At 59.6% G+C, this 18,760-nt stretch overlaps 2 protein-coding genes across 4 annotated transcripts; one reads left to right on the forward strand and one right to left on the reverse strand.

Moving 5' to 3' along the window:
- Nucleotides 1–1,566: 1,566 nt before the first annotated feature.
- On the reverse strand, nucleotides 1,567–10,126 carry RETSAT (retinol saturase). The gene is made up of 11 exons (XM_065651785.1): nucleotides 9,898–10,126; nucleotides 8,734–8,916; nucleotides 7,900–8,141; nucleotides 6,641–6,842; nucleotides 6,035–6,232; nucleotides 5,829–5,948; nucleotides 4,713–4,851; nucleotides 4,429–4,538; nucleotides 3,987–4,153; nucleotides 3,553–3,712; nucleotides 1,567–2,827 (listed from the first exon to the last, which is right to left on the reverse strand). Exons 1-11 carry the CDS (start codon nucleotides 10,067–10,069, stop codon nucleotides 2,682–2,684), a joined length of 1,839 nt encoding a protein of 612 aa, XP_065507857.1. The 5' UTR covers nucleotides 10,070–10,126; the 3' UTR covers nucleotides 1,567–2,681.
- A 1,840-nt stretch (nucleotides 10,127–11,966) lies between these two features.
- ELMOD3 (ELMO domain containing 3) lies at nucleotides 11,967–18,197 on the forward strand. 3 transcript variants are annotated; one of them, XM_065651821.1, is made up of 11 exons: nucleotides 11,967–12,043; nucleotides 12,216–12,320; nucleotides 12,854–12,911; nucleotides 13,172–13,237; nucleotides 13,454–13,545; nucleotides 13,693–13,816; nucleotides 14,847–14,969; nucleotides 15,706–15,836; nucleotides 16,282–16,358; nucleotides 16,451–16,578; nucleotides 17,174–18,197. In XM_065651821.1, the coding sequence occupies exons 2-11, from the start codon at nucleotides 12,219–12,221 to the stop codon at nucleotides 17,335–17,337; spliced, it is 1,065 nt and encodes a 354-aa protein (XP_065507893.1). In that variant the 5' UTR covers nucleotides 11,967–12,043; nucleotides 12,216–12,218; the 3' UTR covers nucleotides 17,338–18,197. The 3 variants fall into 3 exon arrangements, with proteins under 3 accessions (XP_065507893.1, XP_065507895.1, XP_065507894.1); XM_065651823.1 differs by having other exon boundaries at nucleotides 13,175–13,237; XM_065651822.1 differs by having other exon boundaries at nucleotides 12,013–12,072.
- The last annotated feature ends 563 nt before the right edge of the window (nucleotides 18,198–18,760 follow it).

Genomic DNA, 18,760 nt, shown 5'->3' on the forward strand with positions numbered 1-18,760 from the left:
CAAGGGATTTAGAATCATGGAATCGTTTTGATCGGAAAAACCCCTCGAGCTCATCGAGGTGCCCAGACCAGACTTTGGGTTTGTCGGCTTGTCCTGGGGATGTCCCCCGCTGTCACCTCTCCCCGAACAGCGGCCAAGCCCTTTAGTGGTAGGAAACGATGCTGGGAGTGATTCCTGCTTGAAAAGATTTGTGTATTTACACAAGATTTGCGGAGCTCACGCTGGTGCCCGTCCAGCTGCTGGATTAGCTGTTTGCTCAGGGCTCTAATCCCGGCAGATCCGGACGCGCTTCCAGGGCTCCATCCCTGCCGGGCACCTTCACGCTGCCCCTGCTTGAGAACCAGCTCAGGGGGGTTATTTTTTTTCCCTTCCTCCATCACCAGTTCAAACTGGGCTTCTCCCAGTTCAAACTGGGCTTCTCCCAGCCCTTCCCCAGGGGTTTGCTGTGCCCAAGTGTCTCGGCGATGGGATTTGAAGGCGGCTTTTACTTGTTTATCTACATCCCGGTGGTGTCTGGGGGGGATATTTGTTCCCGATAATGTTGTGTATCATGGCAAATAATTTCGTTTTCCAGAGGGTTCAAACCATCAGGAGAAACGCTCCTGGTTGGAGACACTGGAAGAAATCCGGGGCCGTTTCCTCAAGAAAGGGCACGTGGGTGATGAAAGGCTGTGAGAGGAGTGTTTGCGGCGAGAAAAAACCCCACAAAATTGGTGAAAGTGTGAAAAAAAAAGCTGGAGGGTTGTGGTGGGAAGTTGGGGAGTGACAAAAGGATCGAGCTCCCACATGGATGTAGGAAAATTCACAATTAAACCAGATTTATACTGGCTGCAACTTTAAGCCTCGTGCTTGTGCCAGTCTCGTTCTGTGCAAAGTTGGCAAAAAAAGGGCTCAGATTATCACCCAGCAGCTGTTATTACCTGGATAAAGAAGATTTGGGGTATTTTGGGCACCGGACACTTATCTGAGGATAAAATCTGGAATAATCCGGATCAGCTTAACCGGCTTTTGAGTTGCAGCCCAACACAACCCACTCCTGTGTGAGGCTGGAGATGATGCTCACAAAGTCCTCCCTGTGCCAGCAGCCAAAACAAGGCCTCGAGCATCGATTCAGGGTGTCAGGGGGGGTGCCCAGACTGACAGGTGGGAAAAAATGCACCAGGGGAGGCTGAGGTTGGATCTGGGGAACAATTTCTTCCCCAAAGGGCTGTGGGGCATTGGAACAGGCTGCCCAGGGCAGTGCTGGAGTCACCATCCCTGGAGGGGTTGGACACACGGACATGAGGTTCTGAGGGACAGAGGGCAGTGCCAGGGTGGGTTATGGGTGGACTCGATGAGCTCGAGGGGCTTTTCCAACCAAAATGATTCTGTGATTCTCTGATTTATGGCACTTCTTTCCCTTCCCTTCCCTTCCCTTCCCTTCCCTTCCCTTCCCTTCCCTTCCCTTCCCTTCCCTTCCCTTCCCTTCCCTTCCCTTCCCTTCCCTTCCCGTGCCGACCTGGTGTGCCAAAAACCAACCTCCTCACCCGCCGCTCCCCAACCCCACACCACAGGGTCCAAAACACAGACGATTCTTCTGATTTTATTGATTTCTAGTTTCACACGGTTCCCTTCCCTTGGAGAGAGCTTTGATCATTTTCGCAAGCTTATCCCCGCAGACAGAAAGGTTGTTCTTTTTAATCGCTGAAGGAGGGAGTGTTTGCACCATCACACCTCTCTGGGTGTTGGCGGGGGTAAAGCGGCACCGAAATATTGTCAGCATCACGGGGCACCCCGGTCCTGCTGCTCTACAAGGCATGGCTTAGAGAGCACCACACAGCTAGCAAGCACCTTGAGTCGCTTTAAAATAGCTTTAAACCTGGCTTAAATCCCTTCAGGCCTGGCCTTGGTGTAGGGATCCACTTACTCCACCACCCCATTGAGCCGGAAGCCGGGTCCTTCCCGAGGGACCATGGCCATGGGCACCTTTGTTAAAACACAGCAATGGGGCTGAGATTGGGGTGATTTGGGCATAATTTCCCCTCAATTAAATGCAGCTGGTTCCCGCCCAGCGCCTGGCAGGGCTTTACCAAACCTGCCCGGAGAGGCCCGTGCATGGTCTCATCTCAGGGAGGTGCCACAACCCCCGGGGCTGCCGAGTCCCACGTGGAGCTTCATGAGCCTGACGAAGGTTTACGAGCCCAACTTGGTGCGAAAACCACTATCTGAGAGGGGGAAACCATCCCCGAGGTCTCAGTCCCCTCAGCCCAGCGGGTCTGGGGGATGCAGGTGGAGGTTGATGTTCTTCTGATGGTCCACGTGGCCCTCGGACACTGGTGGGGATCAAGTGACCGCGGGTGTTGCTGCTGGAAGCTGTTGGGTTTTGCCTTCTGGTGGTTCTGGGGTTGCCTTGACTTCTCTCCTGCCCATGGCAGCTCTTGGATCCCCTCATCCCTACACCAGGAGAAGGGGTTTGCCCTCCAAAGGGTGTCCAGGGGTCAGCGGTGAACATGGCAATGGAAGGAGCTCTAGGTGGGTAAGGTCCAAGGCAAGCAAGCTGGAAAGGGGAACAGCGTCTTCCTGGGCTGTCGTCTTGGCTTTGCGTTAGAGCAGGACACGCTACGGGTGATTGAGAGCGGAAAATAAGGCATTGGGGCTGATCTGGGGGGAGCGGGAGGTCCTGGCCAGTGGGACGCCAGGCGTTAGTCCTTCTTTGTAGACTTGATGGCCTTCGTGCGCCTTTTCAGCCACACCAGGTCAAGGTAGAGGTTGCGCTTGAGGACGGCACTGGCGCACATGAAGGCCCCATGCAGGGCGCCCATGAAGCCGGCCACACCTATGTCCTGCCCTGGAAGACAGCGGGAGGCGGCGATGGCTGCAGCCGTGGTGGGGACCAGTGAGCAGCCCATGGTCTGTGTCCCCAGCTGACCCTCAACGCTGCTGGATGTCACCATCCCCAACCACCGCTGACCATCCCCAACCACTGTTCACCATCCCCAACCACCACTGACCATCCCCAGCCACCACTGACCATCCCCAACGACCGCTGATCAGCCCCAACCACCGTTGACCAGCCCCAACCACCATTGACCATCCCCAACCACCGTTGACCATCCCCAACCACTGTCGGCCATCCCCAACCACTGTTGGCCATCCCCAGCCACCACTGACCATCTCCAATCACTGTTCACCGTCCCCAACCACTGTTGACCAGCCCCAACCACTGTTCACCACCCCCAATGACCAGCCACCTCCCAGCTGCTCCCACACAAACCCTTGGGTCTGGCCCCACAAAACCCCTCCTGGTTTGACCCCGTCCTTGTCCCCAGCAGGGACAGAACCTCATCCTGACCATCCTGACAACACTCAGGAGCCGGAGGAGGCCCAGCCTTTTCCTCCTCCTGTTGGGGCCAAGCAATTCCACTCAGACGTGCTGCAGTGGCTCTTGCGTCACCCCATAGCATGGTGGTGGCTTGTCCCTGTATTTCATGGCAGGACTGAAGGTTTTCTCCCCCATCTCCTGCTGCCCCAGAGGTGTTCTCATGCGAGAACGTGGTGTCTGGATGGTGGTACCTGTCAGGTAGAGGTTGGGGACATCTGTCTGTGGCCTCAGGGTGACGATGGTTTCAGCCTGCAGGCGGGCGATGTTGTGGTCCATACCGTAGAACTCCCCCTTGGCGCTGGCGATGTAGTGCTGGTTGGTGAGGGGTGTCCCTCCGGAGATGTACTCGATCTGGCGGGGTAACAAGGGGACAAAGTGGTCAGGCATGTGGGGTGGGGCGTCTCATGCTCCAGAATGCTGAGTTCCTGGGGTACAGGCTGGGCCAAGTTTGCTTGAAGACCTTTGCTTGGTGGCTCTGGCCAAGCTTGGTGCCAGGATGGTCCTGGAGAACCATCGGAACCCCCTTGCACCACACTTGGTCAGGAGGCAGCGGTGATGGGACGGGCCTGAGTAGACGGGGCCCAGGAGAGGAGCTGGAGGCCCCGCGAACCCCGGGTTTCCTCACCCTGTCCTCGATGCGAGGGTAGAGCTTGAAGACGGCCTGCATGATGACGTCCACAAAGGCCTTCTTCAGGTCCTCGTAATCATCTCCCCGCTTGTTCACCTGCTCGTCCTTCCACTCCTCGAACCACTCGTATTTGGCGAAGGTCAAGACGGAAATGGTGGATTTACCTGCGGCAGGACAAGGTTGGGGCTGTTGTCCCTCTGCCCACCCTCATGGCGCCGTTTTGCTGCCACAAACCCAAACCTCCCCATGCAAACCCCCATGTGGCCCCAGGTCTTTGTGGTCCCATGTCCTTCATCCAGTTGTCTTGAAGGGCACTTCCCATGAGCAACCTCCTCAGTGGCTTTGAGGAGAAGCTCCTCATTTGCAGCCATCGAAAGAACCAAAACCCAAGAGTTTTGAAGCCACTCCTGAGCGTGTGTGGTTGGGTTCCAGCCTTTACCTGGGTGCCTCATGTCCCAGGTGGGGTCCTTGGCCGACGGACAGGTGATAAACATGAAAGGGATGAGCTTGGCAGCTTCTTCTCTGGAAGCGCTCAGGTAGCGATTCATTCTGCAGAGAGATGCGAGGGTTTGAGGTGGGATTTGGTGAAAACCTTCCCCTGAATCATTGCCACAGCCCAATGCCCACCTGGCCAGGACCTGCCCAGAGCATTTTCTGAGTCACCGCCCAGGAATTCATCTCCCTACGCTTAACGAAGCACGGCTAAGTTGAAGCCAAACCTACATTTCATCCAGGTCATTTCCTAGGTACAGGTAGTAGTTGGTGGGCTCCAGCCCCAGCTCTTCCCTCGAGCCATTAAGACCCACGAAGACGGAGAAACCCCCTTCACCATGTGCTGCCAAGCGAAGCTGAGACTGGATCCCTGCAAGATGAAGGGGAAAATCAGTATTTTCTGGGGTCCTCAGCTACGGAGTAGCAGTTTCTCCTAGAAGAAGCCCCATTCATATCTACATTGGCTTGTAGAACAGATTTATCTCGAAACCTGCAGTGTGTGTGCTCAAGGGGTGAGACAGCAACTCCTGCAAACCACAAGGATGGCAGCGGTGCCGCGATTGCCTGTAGGGGCTTTAGGGGACGTGTGGCTTGAGATTTTGCTGTATTCAATGACTTTCTTGGTTTTGAATGTGATGCAAATGTCAAATTACTGTAGACCAAGACCATATCATTGCCCAGAAAGCTCTCGCTCAACCACGTCCCCTTCCACCCAACCATGCCCCCTTCTACCCAACCATGCCCCTTCCCAACCAACCGTGCCCCCTTCCCAACCAACTGTGCCCCTTCCCAACCAACCGTGCCCCCTTCCCAACCAACTGTGCCCCTTCTACCCAACCAACTGTGCCCCTTCTACCCAACCATGCCCCTTCTCAACCAACTATGTCCCCTTAAACCCAACCATGCCCCTTCCCAACCAACTGTGTCCCCTTCCCAACCAACTGTGCCCCTTCTACCCAACCATGCCCCTTCCCAACCAACCGTGCCCCCTTCCCAACCAACTATGTCCCCTTAAACCCAACCGTGCCCCTTCCATAGCAGGAAGGAGCTTTCGTGGCACCACTAAACACAACTTTAAGTGGACATTTCACCAACTTCCACCATTTTTGGGGCACTACACTGTGGTGTTTAGGGAAATCACACAGCAAACCAGTGATTTGCTAATTTTATATCCAGTTTCAGCAAACTAATTTCATTTTGATTGAAAACCCTGTGAAGAAACGTGTGGCGTTTGGAATGTTGTGAAAAAAGCCACTGGGTTTTGCTGATTTCTCGCAAATAATTATAAAGAAGTTGATTTTTCGACATGCCGTAACCCCAACGAAACCCAACGCTGCCGCGTTTTACCGGGTAGAGCCCGCGCCTCCGCCGGCAGGAGCCGTTCGTAGGTGTTGAAGACCCCGGCATCCGAAATGATAACGGGGGCGTAGATATTCACCAAATCTTGGCCTTTCTTGACGCTCACGCCTGGAAGGGAAAGGCGGGGGGTGGTTATAAAAGCAACACGACGGTTGGGAGAAGATGCGGCAACCCCGTCCCGCGCCGGCGCTCACCGCAGGCCCTGCCCTGCGAGTCCAGGAGGATCTTCTGCACCGGCGCCCGGCCCAAGACGTTCCCGCCGGTTTTGCGGATGACGTTGATGGTGTGGAAGGCGATTTCCCCGCTCCCCCCTTTAGGGTACCAGGCGCCTTGGAGAAAGTGGTGGACCAGGAGGCTGTGCATGGAGAAGGACGTCTTGGAGGGCAGCGTGCCTGGGAAAAAAGGGGCAGAATAAGGTGAATTTGTGGCAAATTGTGGTTTCGTGGCTTATACTGAAGTTTTTAGGGCGGAGAACAGCCTGTCCTGAGCTGCAATCACAGAATCATAGAATCATTTCAGTTGGAAGAGACCCTCAGGATCATCGAGTCCAACCATGTGGGTGAGGAACGACGGGTCATCGGTACTTGGAGGAGCAGGGACGGTGTCAGACGTGGTGGCCCAGTGGCATGAGATGAGGTTCTTAGGGACACGCGCTGGGTTAACGGTTGACATGGCCTCGCTGACGTGACCAGCGTTGTGTGCACGTTTGGCCTCCACGACCTCGAGGGGCTTTTCCGACCCCAAAATGATTCCATGTTCATCCCTAAAGAGTTTTAACATCACCTCCCCGGGCGACCTACCGTAGGTGGGGAAGATGTAGCAGAGGACGGCTTGGAGCTCAGGGTTGGCGGTCAGTCCGTCCACCACGTCGCGGAGGCTGCGCGTGGCCAGGCGGCAGAAGGGGATGAGCCACAGCAGCAGCCCCGAGCGGCACAGCATCCCGGCCAGCGCGCGCGGCAGCACCTTCAGCACGTTCAGCACCGCGGCCCCGCGGCTGGCACTCTGCGGGGGGGGACGAGGCTGTCACCGGGCGGCCACCCCCCGGAGGAAGGTGGACGACCCCGGCGCGGGCTCAAAAAATGCTCAAAAGTGGCTTTTCCGCCTTAAATTTACTGCGGAGAGGCGGCGGCATCTCTGAAGTGCTGCATCTTGGGGGGGTTGCGGGCAAGGGGAGCAACTGATCCCCCCAAAATACACCCCCTGCGGCGGAGGCGCCTGTGCCAGTGGGCACTGGGAGCTGGCACTGGGAGGTGGCACGGAGTACTGGGAGCTGACAAGTGACACTGGGAGCTGGTGTTTGGCATTGGAAACCGGCAATGGGAACTGGTACCGGGTGCTGGGAACTGACACTGGGAGCTGTTATCTGGCACTGGAAGCTGGCACTGGGAATGGCCACTGGGCTCCTGGAGCTGGCACTGGGAGCTGATGGTGGGCACTGGGAGCAGGTACAGAGCACTGGGAGCTGATACTGGGCACTGGGAGATGACAATGGGCACTGGGAGCTGGTACTGAGTACTGGGAACTGATATCTGGCACTGGGAGCTGGCACTGGGAATGGCCACTGGGCTCCTGGAGCTGGCACTGGGAGCTGATGGTGGGCACTGGGAGCAGGTACAGAGCACTGGGAGCTGATACTGGGCACTGGGAGATGACAATGGGCACTGGGAGCAGGTACAGAGCCCTGGGAGCTGGTATCTGACACTGGGAGCTGGCACTGTGCGGCGGTTCCAAAGCGTAAATTAATTAACGCTAATTGAGCAGTGTTTGATGACGATCCCCGCCACTCACAGGGAGCAGCGGGAGCACGGCGGGGTCCCGGCACATCCTGGGGGACCACGAGTCTCGTGGGGACAGGTGTTAAAACTCCGGGGGAGGGGTTTTGAGGCAGAAAAGGGAGATCTTGGGTGTCTCTCAGCACTTTTGGGGCCAGGCTGCACAACACCGTTATTCTCTGCAGTTACCCAGCGTCTGGGGGTGTGTGTAGGGTGGAATTTCTCCTCCCCACACGACCCTGCAGAGCCAAAAAACCTCCCCATCCCCTCCCCGCATCCCCCTTTACCTTCACCAGCTGCTGGAACTCATCGATCGCCGCCTCCTCCCCGGGAAACTGCTCCTTCAAACCTTGGAAAAATTCCCTTTTTCCCGAATAAATGCGGTAGGTCTTGCTGCTGCCGGGTTCCCCCAGAACGACGGCGTCGTAGACGTGGGGGAGCCGAGCCCACTCGAGCTGCCCCTCGGTCAGCTGGTCCACCATGAACCGGGTCATGGAGCCCTCGTGCATCCGCCCCACGTAGTGGATACCTGAAACATGGATTTGTAGTTCGGGATTTTTTTGTCTTTTATTACACCCCCGGGGTGTTTGGGACCCTCTTCTTATTTCTTCACCCTCACCCCAGGAGGGAAAAGCGTGACACGCGCGTCTCCCGCTTCAGGTCAAAGGGGAAACCGGGCGCTCGCTCGGGCCTTATAGAGCAGCTTTTAGGAGTTTTCTTACCTAGTAATATTTTTCTTTTTTTATATCATTGTAAATAATTAATCCCCAGCTCGAGAGACGCACAAAACAGGACTTTGTGTTTCCGGAAGGAATTTGCCAAGGGAGGTGTGCCCTGAATTGCACCCCCTGTACGGCGGGGGGGGTTCCACAGGTGCGGGCTGATTCTATCGAGGTGTGACCGGCAGCACCTCGGATTTCGGGGCGCGGGTGGGTGTGTGATACAACATCAGTCGTGCAGAAAAAGCGCTTGTATAACACAACCCGGGGTGGGTGCCGGCGACACCCACGCTGGGTTTCGGATGCGATTCCCACCTCGTGCATCCCCCCCTGTCCCTGTCCCCCCACCCTACGGCTGAGCCCCCAAGCCCCGGGGAGCGCGGCTGGCGGGGGGGCCGTTACCGGTGTCGAACTCGTAGCCTTTCTCGGTGAAGGTGTGGCAGCACCCGCCCAGCTTCCCGTGCTGCTCCAGCACCAGCACGCGCCGTCCCGCCTTGGCCAGCAGCGCGGCGGCCGCCAGCCCCCCGATGCCGCTGCCCACCACGATGGCATCGAGACGCTCGGGGACTTTATCTGCTGAGAAAACTGCGGGGAGCGGGGGAAACAGGGAGGTGGGAGCGTCAGCGGTGGGATGTGGCACCCCCCGAGTGGGACCCCCAAAATCTTGCTGGGGGGTGATGGCGCTCGGGGGGTGACGGCACCTTGCTGGGGGATGCCACCCTGGGGGGGATGTCACTCTGGGGGGGTCATAGAGCCCCAGAGGCTGATGATGTGCTGGTGGAAGAGATGTCACCCCGGGGGGGATGTCACCCTGGGGAGCTGATGCCACCCTGGGGGGGTGATGCCACCTCGCTGGGCAATGCTACTCTGGGGGGGATGTCACTCTGGGGGGGTCATGCTGCCCCAAGGGGTTACACTGTGCTGGGGGGTGATGCCACCCTGGGCGGGCGACGCTGCCCTGGTGGGTGATGCCCCCCACCCAGTGAGTGATTCCCCACCATGGGTGCTGCCCCCCAGCAGGTGACGACCCCCAGTGGGTGCTGCCCCCCCGCCCCAGTTAGTGATGAGCTCCCCGGTGGGTGACGCAGCCCCAGTAGGTGATGCCCCCCTCTAGTGGGTGCTGGCCCCCCAGTGATTGATGCCCCCCCCTCCAGTGGGTGCCACCCCGGGTGAGTGATGCCCCCTCGGTGGGTGACACAGCCCCGGTGCGTGCTGCCCCCCATCAGTTATCGATGCCCCCCGGTGGGTGCTGCCCCCCATCAGTTAGTGACGCCCCCCCGGTGGGTGCTGCCCCCCATCAGTTATCGATGCCCCCCGGTGGGTGCTGCCCCCCATCAGTTAGTGACGCCCCCCGGTGGGTGCTGCCCCCCATCAGTTATCGATGCCCCCCGGTGGGTGCTGCCCCCATCAGTTATCGATGCCCCCCGGTGGGTGCTGCCCCCCATCAGTTATCGATGCCCCCCGGTGGGTGCTGCCCCCATCAGTTATCGATGCTCCCCGGTGGGTGCTGCCTCCGGCAGAGCTCAGGGGTGCGGGTCCGGTTCCCGGGGGTCCCGTTCCCCGTACCTGTCTTCACCACCGTCCTGCGCAGCGCCTTGTCGGTGACGATGGGGGCCGGGGGGCGCCGGGCATCGGCGGCGAAGGGGCTGGGGCCGCTGCCGGGGCCCCAGAGCAGCCGCAGCACGAACAGCAGCAGCAGCAGCAGCGCCAGGAACAGCAGCGCGCCCGGGCCCAGCATCGCGATCTGCCCGCGGCGGCACCGGCGGGGACTCGGCACCTCGGCAGCGGGGCGGGACCGCGGGAACGGGCGGGACGGGGCGGGACGGGGCGGGAGGTGGCGCCGAGTGCTGGGAGCCGATAGCGGGCGCTGGGAGCCGATATCTGACACCGGGAGCGGGCAGCGGGCACGGGGAGGTGCTGCCGAGTGCTAAGAGCTGATGCTGGGTGCTGGGAGCTGGCGCTGGGAGCTGGCGCTGGGCACTGGGAACTGTTATCTGGCGCTGGGAGCTGGCGCTGAGTACTGGGAGGTGGCACTGGGCACGGGGAGATGACACTGGGAGCTGGCACTGCGTACTGGGAGCTGGTGCTGAGTGCTGGGAGCTGGCACTGGGCACGGGGAGATGACACTGGGAGGTGGCACTGAGTGCTGGGAGGTGGCACTGAGTGCTGGGAGCTGGCACTGGGCACGGGGAGATGACACTGGGAGGTGGCACTGAGTACTGGCAGCTGGCACTGGGCACGGGGAGATGACACTGGGAGCTGGCACTGCGTACTGGGAGCTGGTGCTGAGTACTGGGAGCTGGCACTGGGCACGGGGAGATGACACTGGGAGGTGGCACTGAGTGCTGGGAGGTGGCACTGGGCACGGGGAGATGACACTGGGAGGCGACACTGAGTACTGGGAGCCGATAGCTGATACCGGGAGCTGGCAGCGGGCACTGGGAGCTGGCGCTGAGTACTGGGAGGTGGCACTGAGTACTGGCAGCTGGCACTGGGCACGGGGAGATGACACTGGGAGGTGGCACTGAGTGCTGGGAGCTGGCACTGAGTGCTGGGAGGTGGCACTGGGCACGGGGAGATGACACTGGGAGGTGGCACTGAGTGCTGGGAGCTGGCACTGAGTGCTGGGAGGTGGCACTGGGCACGGGGAGATGACACTGGGAGGCGACACTGAGTACTGGGAGCCGATAGCTGATACTGGGAGCTGGCAGCGGGCACTGGGAGGTGGCGCTGAGTGCTGGGAGCTGGCACTGGGCACGGGGAGATGACACTGGGAGGTGGCACTGGGAGCCGGTACCGAGATTGAGACGTGGAACTGAGTACAGGGAGCTGATATCTGGCCATGGGAGCCGGTACCGAGCACTGGGAGCTGGAACTGAGTACTGGGAGGTGATATGTGACACTGGGAGGCGACACTGAGTGCTGGGAGCCGATAGCTGATACCGGGAGCTGGCAGCGGGCACTGGGAGCTGGCGCTGGGTGCTGGGAGCTGGCACTGGGCACGGGGAGATGACACTGGGAGGTGGCACTGAGTGCTGGGAGGTGATATGTGACACTGGGCTCTCGGAGCTGGTGCCGGGCACCGGGAGCCGATGCCGGGCACCGGGAGCTGATGCCGGGCACTGGGAGCTGGTGCCGGGCACCGGTAGTTGATGCCGGGCACTGGGAGCTGGTGCCGGGCACCGGGAGCTGATGCCGGGCACCGGGAGCTGGTGCCGGGCACCGGGAGCTGATGCCGGGCACCGGGAGCTGGTGCCGGGCACCGGGAGCTGATGCCGGGCACCGGGAGCTGGTGCCGGGCACCGGGAGCTGATGCCGGGCACCGGGAGCTGATGCCAGGCACCGGGAGCCGAGGCCGGGCACCGGTAGTTGATGCCGGGCACCGGGAGCCGATGCCGGGCACCGGGAGCTGGTGCCGGGCACCGGGAGCTGGTACCGAGCGCTGGACACTCGAGCCGTCACTGGTCCCCGCACCCAGCAGCCCCGCCCGGCCCCGGCGAGCGGCCGCGTTCCCCGCGGCTTGACCCTCCCGCGCCGCCGTCATCTCGCAGCGCGGCGCCTGCCGGGAGCTGTAGTCCCGGGAGGGGCCGCGGCGCGGACTACAACTCCCAGCATGCAGCGCGGCCGCGCCTGCGCACTGCGCGCCGGGGAGCGGGGCCGGCGGACGGACCGGGAGGCGCCGGCGCCGCTTCCGGCGGCCGCGGGGTCAAAGGTCGGCGGGTCAAAGGGCAGAGCGGCGCGGTGAGGCGGGGGGTGGTGGTCGGTGACCGGGAACGGCGGCGCGGCGCGCCTGGGGCCTGCGGGGGGACAGGCCGCGGGTGAGGCCTGCGGGACCGGCCCCCCCCGGTCCCGCCGCCTGAGGCTCCGCTGCGTTCTCCCCGCAGGGCATGAGCGGAGCCGCCGGGGGCGCGGAGCGGCCTCAGCAGCAGCAGCAGCAGCAGCAGCAGCAGCAGCAGCAGCGAGTCCCCCCGCCCGGCGGGGCCCTCCCGGTGCGTGTCACTGCGGGACCCCCGTGTCCCGGCCCCTCGGTGTCAAACACCCCCACACGTTATCGCTTTATTTCTCCATTTCTGGCTCTAGAAAAGGTTCTTTCGGGGTAACAAACCCGCTCCTCCTGTTACCGGGGCTGGTGATGCCACCGAAACGTGCCTGGGGTGGGGGGGGCCCTGAGGGACGAGCTCAGGGGTTCGGGGTCACCCCCGGGAGCGGCTCTTTGGGGTCTGTCCCTGGGGGTGACAGTTTAGTCCATCTGTCCCCATGGGTGGCAGTTCTGTCTGTCTGTCCCTGGGGTGACAGTTCTGTCCGTCTGTCCTCATGGGTGACAGTTCTGTCCATCTGTCCCTGAGGGTGACAGTTCTGTCTGTCTGTCCCCATGGGTGACAGTTCTGTCTATCTGTCCCTGGGGTAATAGTTCTGTCCCTCTATCCCCGGGGGTGACAGTTCTGTCCCTCTGTCCCCACGGGTGACAGTTCTGTCCCTCTGTCCCCGTGGGTGACAGTTGTGTCCGTCTGTCCCCGCTCAGGTCTCGGCCGTGGGACAGAACCGGCTCCTGCAGGTGCTTGTTCAGGGGGACCCGGCGGGTGAGCGACTCCCTTGGCCCCGGTCCCGGGGGGGCGGTTCTTGGGGGGGAGCCCTGGGGGGCTCAAATTGAGCCCGAGGGTCCCAGTGCGGGGCCGACGGGCAAATCTGGCTCCAAATTGGTGAAGCCTTCACTCCGTTTTGTCCCAAATTCCCCTCGCAGGGGACTCTGGGAGTGAAGTTTTCCCCCAAAAAGGGGAAATTGTGCCCTGCGGGGAGGGAACAACCCCCTCCCCGGCTCTGACCTCCAGTTCTGTCCCAGTAGAGACCAGTGAGGAGCTGCAGCGAGCGCAGGAGGAATGGGAGGCGGTGGAAGAGACCCAGGCGGGTACGACTTTGGGGGTCAGCGGGTGGAGGGGCATTTTTTGGGGGGAGTGGGAGACCCACAGTCACCCTATTGCCGTGTGACAGTGGGAGCGACCCCCCTGCACTGCAATGGCCACTTTGGGGTCGGGTGGGAGCTCGTTTGGGCACTGAGAAGCTGCAACGGGGGCACGGGTGACACCGGGAGGGGGGTTTAGCACCATTCTCTCCCTCCCCGCAGGGCTGGGGGGGCCGTTGGGCACTGCCCCCCCCCCGATCTCCTTCCAAGAAGCGCTGCAGTTCTTCCAGAGCGCCGACCTCTCCCAGTGCAGGGTACGGCCCCGGGGGGGCCCTTTTCGTAAGTAGGAGGGGGCAGCGCCACCCAAAACAGCCCCGCGCTCCCCCCTTTCCCTCCCGTCCCCCCGCCAGGACTGTCCCAAATCATATTTTGGGTGGTTTTTGGTGTGTTTGTCCCCGCAGCAGCAGGTGCGGGTGCCGGGGGGGGCGCACGGCCTGGCTGCGCTGCTGCGGTGCCTCGCGGGGCCCCCCCGGCTGCAGCGGCAGCTGCGGGAGGAGCGGGAGCTGGTGCTGGCCATGGCAAACTGTGAGTAACACTGGGGACACCGCAACACCGGGAACACCGCGGGGTGTCCTGGGGGGTGCGGTTTGGCACCAGGGGGTGGGTTTTTCTGCCAAGGGGGGTTTCTTTAGAATCCAAGGGATGATTTTTAGGCGCCAAGGACCATTTTTTGGGCGCCAAAGGGCTGGTTTTTTCGTTGCAAGGGGTGTTTTTAGATATCAAGGGCTGTTTTTTAGGTGCCAAGGGCTGTTTTTTAGATGCTGAGGAGCATTTTTTAGGTGCTGAGGGGTGTTTTTTAGATGCCAAGGGGTGTTTTTAGGTGCCAAGGGTTGGTTTTAGACGCCAAGGTCTATTTTCTAGGTGCCAAGGGATGTTTTTTAGGCACCAAGGACCTTTTTTTGGGTGCGGAGGGATGTTTTTCATATGCCAAAGGCTGATTTTGAGGCCGCAAGGGCCATTTTTTTTGTTCCGAGGGGTGTTTTTTAGATGCCAAAGGCCATTTTTGGGTGCCAAGAGGTGTTTTCTAGGTGCTGAATGGTGTTTTTTAGAAGCCAAGGGGAGTCTTTTAGATACAAAGGGGCAATTTTCAAGTGCCAAGGGGTGTTTTTCAGGCGCCAAATGATGTTTTTTAGGTGCCAAGGGGCGTTTTTTGGTGCCATGAAGTGTCTTTTAGATGCCAGGGGAGGTTTTTAGGTGCCGAGGGGTGGTTTTTAGATGCCAAAGGATGTTTTTAGGTGCCAAAGGGTGTTTTTTAGGTGCCGAGGAGTGTGTTTTAGCTGCCAAGGGAGATTTTTAGGAGCCAAGGGCCGTTTTTTAGGTCTTGAGGGGTGGTTTTTTATGTGCCAAGGGCTGTTGTTTAGATGCCGAGAAGCATTTTCTAGGTGCCAAGTGCTGGTTTTCGGTGCCGAGGGAAGTTTTTTAGATGCCGAGGGCTGGTTTTTAGGTTCCGAGGGGCGTTTCGTAGGTGCTAAGGGCTGTTTTTTGGTGCCAAGGGGTGTTTTTTAGATGCCAAGAGCTGTTATCTACCTGCTGGGGGCTGTTTTCTCCCTACCAGGTGCTCTGGATGACACCGAGCGGGTTCACATGCGGATCCTCCAGACCATTTACAGGCAGCTGACGCGCTCCCGGCTGAGCTGCCCCCGCTACGGCCCCCACTGGGAGGAGCTGGGGTTCCAGGGTGGGAAAACACCTTAAAAACCATCAAATCCACCCATGACCCACCCCCGGCACTGCCCCACGTCCCTGAGAACCTCATGTCCGTCTGTTCAACCCCTCCAGGGATGGTGACTCCACCACTGCCCTGGGCAGCCTGTTCCAATGCCCCACAGCCCTTTGGGGAAGAAATTCTCCCAAATTTCCAACCTCCACCTCCCCTCGCTCAACCTGAGGCCGTTTCCTCTTCTGTCACTTGTTCCTTGCTCAGCCCATTAACACCCCTCATTAGCGAGCGCTCTCTGTGCCTAATGAGCCGTCTCCACGGTTTATTAACGAGACACTGGTCGGGGCTCTGTTGAGAAAAACAGCGCGATTAACAATTAACGCCGTCAGGCGTGGTGTTTTCGGGCCGCTTGGCCAGCGAGATAAATAAGCCGGGTTTTAATGAGGCCTAAACCTCGCACAGGGAGGGGAGCGGCTCCTGCTTCTCCATCCTGCCCCACAGAACTGGCTTTAAACATCGATTTACACACCCCGGGGTGGGGAGAGCTCAGAATTCCCAATTCCTGGAGAAATTTCGGGAGCGGGCGCATCGGGGAGCGCGAGCGCTCAGTGACGCGCCTGTTTGTCCCCACTGAGGCCAATTCCTCCCCAGTTTTCCCCTCCCATCGCTTTCGAGCCACAATAAGGGGGTGTGAACCCCTTGGGGACGTGGGGGGGGTGACTGGGGGTGACAGCGGCTGGTCCTGCCCCACCAGGTGCGGATCCTGGCACCGACCTGCGCGGGACGGGGATGCTGGGCCTGATGCAGATGCTGTTTTTCGTCCTGGACGCGCAGACGCTGCCTCTGGCTCACGACATTTTCAAACTATCACAGCATGAAACTCAGGCACGTCCTCCCTAGCGCAGGATCGACCCTTTTTTGGGGAAAAAGAAGTGCAAAAACCTTCTCTTCAGAGTCCTTTTTGCCCAAAGGCCGGAGCCCAGCTCCAAGTCTTGGATTTATTCTCTCATCTCGGTGGAGATTAGAGATTCATTTCCAGGTTCTTGACTTGGAGCTGAATTTGCATGGGTTAAAAGTTCTGGAGAAGCAGGCGAAGCGTGACGTGAAAATGTGAGCGAGTGAAGCTTGTTTCCTTAAATTTAGTGTTTTAGTCTCAGATATAGTTGGGTTTAAGCCTGGATTTAAGCTCGGCTTGCCCCACAGCAGCCTGGATCAGTTGTATTATTATTCTGCCACGCGGATCCGTCGCCATCCCACACGTTTGAGCGGCAGAAAATGGTCAGAGGCGTCTGGATCCGTCCTGGCTGCTCTAACGCTCCTTCTCTTGCAGAATTTCCCTTTTTGCATCATGTCCGTCAACATCACCCGCATCGTCATGCAGGCCCTGCGGGAGGATCGGCTCTCCAGGTGAGATCTGCTCATCCTGGGTGAAATTCTGCCAGTTTTGGGGTCTCCAAACGGGGTCTCTGGCGGCTGAGCTGTTTTCTTCTGGTTTGCAGGGTGTGCAACCGGCGGCAGGAGGTGATCGCTGTGCTCAACGACCTCTACGCCGCCGCCTTCCTGCAGCTCTACCGTGTCTGGAAGCGGCAGCACAAAACCATCGCCGACTCTGCTCTCCTCCTCCAAGGTGACATTTCCCCGTCCTTGCCACCTTTGTCCCCAACCCCGGGGGGGATGACGCCCCGAAAATGCTGAAACGTTCCTTGTTTCATCATCACACCAAGTTCTTCAACTCTTAATGCCCCGTGGGGTGGGTTTTCCCCAAATTTTGCATCTCAAAGACGAGCACGTGGCATTGGGAACGTCCTGTATTGTGTTGAGTGACAAACAGGAATGTTTCTGACTCCCCGGGCGGGTTGCGTAAGGTTTGTAGCGGAGCTGCATGTTTATCGTTAATTAACCAACGGGGTTATTACCTCCTGATGTCGACATCGCTGCTGTTCTCACGGCTCCTCTCCAGCTGTCGCCCTCAGGCCCCGTCAATCCGCTCGGCTGCGGTTTTCCCTCCCGGGGGTGGTTTTTGGGGCGCTCGGGCCGGTGCTGAGCTCAGCCGGTTGGTTTTATGCAGAGATTTTCACGCTTGCGAAACAATCGCGACTTTGGCGCTTTCCCGCGACGCCAGAAATAAAACCCAGATCCAAACCTCGCGCTGCGAGCGCATTTTACCCCCGACGCTGTCCGGGTCTCGCTCTCCCTCCTCTTTTCTGCTCTTTCCTCCCCAGAGCTGGAATTATCCACCAAAAGGAAACCGAAGCAGCTGCTGAGGGCCCTGCAGACCTACGTGAGCCTTCGGCCTCGCTCCTCACCCTCTTCGGCCGAGGAAATCGACTTCACGGGTGTCTGCGATCTGCATGTTGAGCTGGAAGGAGATGCCCGACTGGTTTAAGACACATGGAGGGACGCTCGGGAGCCACTGTCACCCACCCTGGGGACGTGGCAAGGGCCAAGGTGGCCCGTGCAGAGCGGAGAAGGGTTTGGGAGCCCGGGACACCACCCAAAGTCGATTTATTTTGCTCGAAATCCCCCCAGATGTTGGCTCAGTCCTTCCCACTGCGAATCTGCGGGAGTGAAGGCAGAAAATGGGGTCGAGCGGGTGGTTTTGAGGCTGGCGCATCTGTCTGTCCGGACTCCACGCTGCCGTCTGTCCTCAGCCCGAATTCAGAGCCCAGTGGCACCTCCTGAATCAAATCATGGCTCTGGCAGCACCTGGGCGGGGGTCAAAGCTTTAATTCATCCCATCGCTGTGCAGGGGGGCTGCTCGTCCCCTCGGGTGTCACTGTGCGCATCACCACCTCTAAGTTATCAAAAGGAGGGAAAAAATGGCTTTTCTTGCCACAACGGTGACTTTTGGACTTGGATTTGTTGCCGATCCCTGCAGGGAGGTGGGGGGGATGGTTTCTGCCCCTCTGTGCTTCAGTTTCCCCCTTTGTGAAACCTCAGTTCCATCCCTGGGTGCCACGCGGGGACGAGTGGCAGCGGTGACAGCGGCTCCGGCTCCGACATGACAGCCAGCGGGTGCTTAGAAATGCTCCAAAAACACCTTCAGGCCTCAAAAAGAGAGGAAAAAAGGCAAAAAAGCCACGATTTGGAGCTAAAAGGTGCGTTTGAACGTGAGGAGCTGGGGGACAACAGAACGATGTGTCACCGAGCAGCTGCTGGGGGCTGTGACCCCCCCGAAATGGTGACACCGTCTCAGCGGGGTGGGAAAATGCCGCCCCCGGCTGAAAACACCGAATAAATGGGCAAAAAGGGTGCTGGTGATGTTTTTTTTTTTCCCTCTTTTAATCCTGAATTATCATGTAAATGATGTGGAGGGGTGGGGTGGGGGGAATAAAACTCCCTTGGGGTGTTTTTGGGGCTGTGGTGAGGAGCGGGCCATGGGGTCCCCGGGGAGGATGGGGGTGCTGGGGGAGTGGGGGTGCTGGAGGTGGGATCTGGGTGCTGGGGGGTCCCAGGGAGGGGTAGGGATGCTGGGGGAGGATGTGGGTGCTGGGGGGGCACCCATGTACTGGAGCGGGGGGATGCAGGTACTGGGGAAGGGACACGGATGCCCAGGAGGGATGTGGGTACCAGGGGAAGGATGCGGGTACCGGGGGTTGATGTTGAAACCGGGGAGGGACACGGGTACCGGGGAAGGGACACGGATTCCTGGGGCGGGGATGTGGGTACCAGGGAGTGATGTGGGTATCGGGGCGGGATTTGGGTACCGGGGGGGATGCGGCTACCAGGGAAGGGACACGGATGCCCGGGAAGGGATGTGGGTACCAGAGGGTGATGCAGGTACCAGAGAGAGATGTGGGTACCAGGGG

The sequence above is a fragment of the Caloenas nicobarica genome, chromosome 25 (assembly GCF_036013445.1).
Source record: "Caloenas nicobarica isolate bCalNic1 chromosome 25, bCalNic1.hap1, whole genome shotgun sequence".
NCBI classification, from domain to species: Eukaryota; Metazoa; Chordata; class Aves; order Columbiformes; family Columbidae; genus Caloenas; species Caloenas nicobarica.